The sequence below is a fragment of the Triticum dicoccoides genome, chromosome 1A, assembly GCF_002162155.2.
Source record: "Triticum dicoccoides isolate Atlit2015 ecotype Zavitan chromosome 1A, WEW_v2.0, whole genome shotgun sequence".
Lineage (NCBI taxonomy): Eukaryota > Viridiplantae > Streptophyta > Magnoliopsida > Poales > Poaceae > Triticum > Triticum dicoccoides.
In genome coordinates, this window is record NC_041380.1 from 235904308 (window position 1) to 235910746 (window position 6439).

The window sequence follows — 6439 nt, forward strand, 5'->3', positions numbered from 1 at the left end:
GGGTGATGGTGTTTAGTATATTATATCTCTTCTTCCTATTAGATCGGTCTTTTGGGATTGATGGTTGGATGACTATTAACATGGCATCAGAGCTGTGGTCTTGGGTTCAAGTCTCGGACCCCGCATTTCCCCCCGTGAGGGTAGGTGCTGATCATTCCATATCCACATCGGATGCGAAGGGATCTCTGTGTTAAGTATATTATATATCTCTTCCTATTAAATCGGTCTTTTCAGATAGATGGTTAAACGACTATCTTAATAATCACCACTCGGAAGCTACGATCTGCGTGGAGCAGTGCGATTAGGCAACAGCAGATATGCCACACTTGTCAGATTGTATGCGTAGTTGACGGGGTTGCCCACCGCTATTATGAGCCATATTATCTCATGAAATCTCCATTGCCTTCCAACATCATGCATAATTTGTTTTGTCTAATTCACATGGTGTCCAAATCAGATGTGTTAGTGGTCTGTGTGCTGATTTATTGATTAGGAGACTTTAGATCTCATAATAAAACAAAAAGAGAAAAACCCATTGTTGAACATGGCAAAGTTGCTGCTCTGGTTCAGGAACATGGTGGCCATGGTTTGGTGGGTGGCATTTAGAAATAGAGAACAAAAATAAAGCTAACTATAATATTTAAATTAGCGCTCTTTGTTTGAATTATGAGTCAGTTATCTTACAATTTTTTTTCTTCATATGCGGGGACTGTCTACCAACAAGTTTTTTTTGTTCGTGTTCTCTGCCATAACTATAATTTCTTTGTTTGTTGTTTCAGGGGCAATACAAGTCCACCTTAGTCTGTCCAGAATGCAACAAAATCTCTGTTACCTTTGACCCATTCATGTATTTATCGCTACCATTACCCTCAACTGTTACTCGAATGATGACTGTGACTGTATTTAGTGGTACTGGGGATTCTCTTCCCATGCCTTACACTGTTACAGTACCGAAAAATGGAGTTTGCAGAGATCTTTGTAAAGCCCTGAGTGATGCGTGCTGCTTAAAACAGTCTGAGATGTTGTTACTTGGAGAGGTAAAAATACTTGTCATGTTTTACTTGCCTAGTCATTCGTGAAACTCGAGTGTAGGTTTTTTCAGCAAATAACTAACTAATGGTTACTGACATTTATCAGGTATATGATTATCGGATATACCGTTATTTCAGTCCATTGGAGCTACTAAATATTATAAAAGATGGTGATCAGCTTGTTGCTTATAAGCTTCCTGCTGGCCATGAAAAACTTTTGAGGATTGAGATCCTACATCGGAATGTGGATAGGTGAGAGTCATGCGAATGTTATTTTTTGGACCTCAATAAGTCCCGAACGTTCAGAATTTAAGCATGCTAATCCAAACTCTTTTCATGGCAACTTTAATCAAGGTGTTGTTGACAAAACATGGCAATTTTCTGACAAAAAATCGAACTGGAACAAAGTTGCCACCTCGCAGCAACTAAAGTTGCCATCAAAAAACGTTCGGGATGACATTCTTACATTCCGAACGTTCGGGATTTATCTATTCCGTATTTTTTTCATATCTTAGGCTCAGTTTTTGTTTTATGTGTGTGCTGCCCCAAATGCTGGAATGTAGCAACTTAATTGACTTTTACTAAATTCTAGTAAGTTTTTTTCTTACACCTAAAAAATACGCTTGCAAGTTCCAAATAACTGCTATATCTATATAGAAACACATACGTGCATTTTGAGAGGCATCACTATGCCAAACAGAGCCCTTTTATCATTTTCCTTGTGATATTTGTTACTCTCTCCATCCCAAAATAAGTGTCGTTGATTTAGTACAAAGTTGTAATGTTGTACTAAATCAGCGATACTTATTTTGGGACAGAGGGAGTATAAGACACTTGAGAGTTAAGTGGCCCTACTCTGCATCCATTGCATAGACTGTGTTCATTACAATGATCGCACCATTTTCAAAATAACAGCAAAGCGTTTTATCCCAAGCAGAACATCAAAAACCCAAAAAGGAAGAGAGAATGTAGAAGTAAACAAAGTGAAGGAAAGCAAATTAAGGTTCTGGTACATCTATCACTGATTTCCATACACAGTCCTATCAAGCGCCAAATCCCTGGGCACATTCCAATCCTTCAAGTCTCTTTTTACCATATCGGTCGCCCCCCTACCCCCCTCGTATTTTTGCTAGTCTTTAGACTACCACTATTCATTCACTAGTGCATTTTATCCTAACCACCTTCTCTTTAATCGGTGCCATCCCTACCTTAGCATGTATTCCGTCATTCCTAATTCGGTCCTTTATTATATGGCCACACATCCACCTTAGCATGCACATTGTTGGGTACGTTTGTTTCTTAGTAAGGCTAACACTCTCGCTCCATATAGCATCACAGGTCTGATAGCCGTCCTATAGAACTTTTGAGCTTTTGTGGGACCTTGCCATGGAGGGTGTGAGATGCTTGCCGCCACTTCATCCAACCCGCTTTGATTCTATGGCTAACATCCTCATCGATATCACCGTTGCTTTTTAGCGTTGATCCTAAAAGGATTCATAAATGTTATACATATCAGAATTGGGTCTTCTAAAAGGAAAAATATTGGATTCAACCGACTAATTTGCTGATTGCATCTGTCGTGTGCTGGGCCGTTCGATCGCAAGTAGTACGGCCGCATGAAAACTTAGGTGCATGTGCGCGATCCCTACTTGTACATTACCTTCTACTAAACATAATTTGGCTTCTTTAATACTTCTAGTTCTATGGTCGGAGCACAGTGGCTGGCATGCTGTCATACCTTCCTAGCTTATGAGGTGTGCTTTCTTCTCGCCCCAAGCCCATGCGCCAGCCCGCTGATGTGCTTTTTCCTTGGTGCTACTGCACTGCCGTCGCTGCTGCTCGCCAGCGTCGCCACCCAGTCCAGCGCTGCCCTCGCAATAGCGACAACGTCCTTTCTGTCAGAGGAGTTTGCAGCACCGGGGACCTCTACAACAACAGATAATGTTGCGAATAACCGGCGAGCTCGCGGTGCCGTCCCCGTCCCCACAATCATCCTATGGCTTATGGAAAACACTTGTAAATAGCCTGCTCATAACTCGGCGAGGGTTGGCTGTCTCCGTGTCCTTCAGGTCCGATTTTGATCAGATGGTCCCTATTGAATTCATGCTCCAGCCAACTCATCCAAAAGTTCGAACTCATGGAGGGAGGTGGGCAATATATTTCAACACTCCCCCTCACGTCTAGGCTATTTTAGTCCTTAGACGTGGGATTGATGTAGGCTGCAGAATCGTTTTATTTAATACTGCGTCGGCAGGGTTTTGAACTCAAGACCTCTTGGCTCGGATACCATATTGAATTCATGCTCCAGCCAACTCATCCAAAAGTTCGAACTCATGGAGGGAGGTGGGCAATATATTTCAACAGTCCCCAATGCAACTCCCTTCCAGGCGCAAGAAGCGATTCATTTCCCGAGTGCAGTGTGGGTCATGTTACAACCAGCGAGCACATGACTCATATTGCGAATGGATGACCTTACCCGAGAGCAACAGGACTCATGTTGTATACGGGGTTATGGTGTGGAGGACTTCTTTCTGAAGCAACACGGGTCATGTTTCAAAGAATGCAACATGGCTCATGTTGCAAACGGGTGTCAGTGCCGTCGGGGTGTGGAGTACTTTTTCCCAAAATAACATGAGTCCTGTTGCAACCTGCGAGCGCAACATGGCTCATGTTGTAAACTGGGGTTAGGGTGTGGAGGACTTTTTTCCAAAGCAACACAGGTCATTGTGCAACCTACGAGTGCAAAATGGCTAATGTTGCAAACAGGATCAGTGTGTGGATGATTTTTCCGGCTGCAACCTACGAGCGCAACATGGCTCATGTTGCAAATGGGGGTCAGGGTGTGGAGGATTTTTTTTCCGAACACAACACTGGTCATGTTGCAACCTACAAACATAACATGGTTTATGTCGCAAATGGGTCAGATCAGGGTGGATGCCCACGAATGTTTTCCCGAGCGCAACATGGATCATGTTGCATCCAGCAGCGCAACATGTCGGGTCACAATGAATGACTGAAGCAACCACTTTAGATGGTTGTCGCGCATGGGATCCAACGACTCTAGAGGCGTCTGATCCGATCCATGCAGCCAGTGGTGGAGCTACACAGAAATAGCTGGGCGGGCCAGGCAAACAAGTTCACATTTTTTTCAAAATTACAGGTGCACATTTTGGTGGCCAGCCATACAACCCAGATGACTTGCCGCATGCAAGAAAATAAGGATTTTGACTTAATAAAAAATGTCTCAGCACTCTCCTGGCACATGAGCAAAAGCTGGAGTTAGTTTCGATAAAACATATCTTAATCGGTATATAATACATATTACAAGTAGGATGCATCAAAACTCAACAAACGGCAGATGCCATGAGCACGACAAGCATCTCCAATGGAGCGGTTTGGCAATACGGGTCTAAATACCATGTAGGGCTGTCAATTTGCTAACTAAGAACTAACTAGACCTCCAGCCGATGCTCCTTGTGGCCCATAATTTCAAAACCTGGCACTACATCGTAGCGGTCGAGAAGTCGTGTGAATCTCGCACAGAATCGGGCGTAAAGGGGATCACGGCCTTAGCTAGGTCTGCCAGTGGACTCGGCTTTACCGATGCATAGTAGTATATGAAAGAAAACACTCATAAATCCTGGGCGGGCCACGGCCACTTCGGCCTTGCCGTAGCTCCGCCAGTGCATGCAGCATGTCTTGTCCGCCGCTCCGATGGTAACGGTTTTTGTTGACATGTTGTAAACTTGTACTTGCGTTTGCTGCAAATACATGGGTGAATACTTCGGCCTTGCCGTAGCTCCGCCAGTGCATGCAGCATGTCTTGTCCGCCGCTCCGATGGTAACGGTTTTTGTTGACATGTTGTAAACTTGTACTTGCGTTTGCTGCAAATACATGGGTGAATACTTCGGCCTTGCCGTAGCTCCGCCGGTGCATGCAGCATGTCTTGTCCGCCGCTCCGATGGTAACGGTTTTTGTTGACATGTTGTAAACTTGTACTTGCATTTGCTGCAAATACATGGGTGAATGTTGCAAGTGTTTGACTTCATACTTCATATGTTGGATGTTTTTCTTGTTAAGATTTTTGTTGCGATCAATGGTGATTTGTTGTATAGCTAAATGGTTCAAATCACCCGGATGATCCACGCGCAACATCCATCAGGCATTGATGCAAGCTAGTCGCAACATATTATAATGATGGTCATAATTGTTGCAAGTGGGACGATGAGGCGTCAAGGACGATCGCCCATTGCTGCAAGACAAAAGGATGCCCGTACAAGAGCGGTGCTGTTGTTGCAAGACGACCTCTCTATATTTTGCTACTGCAAAGATATAGATTATCTCTATTTTGTTGCATATGTTTCTATGAACGTTGACGACGAAGATAGGCTCTAGGGGCCATGCAGCATGAGCATGAATGGCTTGATACGTAACTAAAATCTGGGGATTGTGTGAGGCTGCTACAATATGAGCAGCTAGCTACAATCTGTAGTTGCTATACATAACATACATTAAACTAGTATTGTGGGGTCCTGACGCCCACTTGATTTGTGAAACGGTGCGTCCTTGGCCTCAGCACCAAACAGCGGTCGCCAAAACGGTGCTCTGGTTTGACTGATAAAATAATCATATGGCTTACAAATTGATCGAGTGGCCATCGAGCCGGTTGATCCCGTGTGAGTATCAGCCGGCTGACGCTGGTGCTTGCCCTTCTAAAATGCCTACATGCGGCTGGAGGCTGACAACAGTGTTGATTGTGCTTTCAGTCTCTTATGGCCAAAAGGCGTGTAGAGTCTTTACATTATGGTAGACTTACCATACGGCTGCATATTTAGAATGGGGTTAGGAAGATTGAGATGTGGAAGGGGTTGAAAGATATGGAGGGGGTGGCAGCACTCCGATCTAACTGCAGTCGAGAGCACGAGATTTGGAGTGGACAAGACATATTCTTCTACATTTTGTTGTCATGAATGCCCTTAGAGCATCTCCAACAGACGCCTTACGGAGCAGCGCGCTAAAAAAATTTTACAGCGCCAAAATAGCGTTTTAGCGCGCCGGATAACTGGACATCTCCAGCAGACGCCCAAAAATATACTGCCCAGCTACATCTCCAACAGACGCCCAAAATTAATCTCACGCGCCCGTACCCAGCTCACCGCCCGTGGCATGCTCGCCGGCATGGTCATGGCCACGCGCCGCCCCCCGTGGCCTGCTCGCCGCTGTGGGCGTGCCCCGCAGCCGTCGTGGCCGTGGCCCGCAGCCGCCATGGCCGTGGTCGTGCTCCTCCCTTGGTAGCCCTGCCGTGGCCTTGGCCTGCTCACCCTGCCGCCGCCGTGACCGTGGCCGCGCCTGCGCCCCGTCGCCCGTGGCCGCGGCCTGCTCACTGCCCCCGCACCCCGCCCCGCCG

General features: G+C 45.6%; 1 protein-coding gene across 1 annotated transcript in view; it reads left to right on the top strand.

The window, feature by feature from the left end:
• LOC119267381 (ubiquitin carboxyl-terminal hydrolase 9-like) overlaps positions 1 to 6439 on the top strand; it is a 25580-nt gene that overhangs the window by 14471 nt on the left and 4670 nt on the right. The window contains exons 9-10 of the mRNA XM_037548765.1: positions 780 to 1037; positions 1138 to 1283. Coding sequence (XP_037404662.1) covers positions 780 to 1037; positions 1138 to 1283 — 404 coding nt within the window. The remainder of the gene's footprint in view (positions 1 to 779; positions 1038 to 1137; positions 1284 to 6439) is intronic.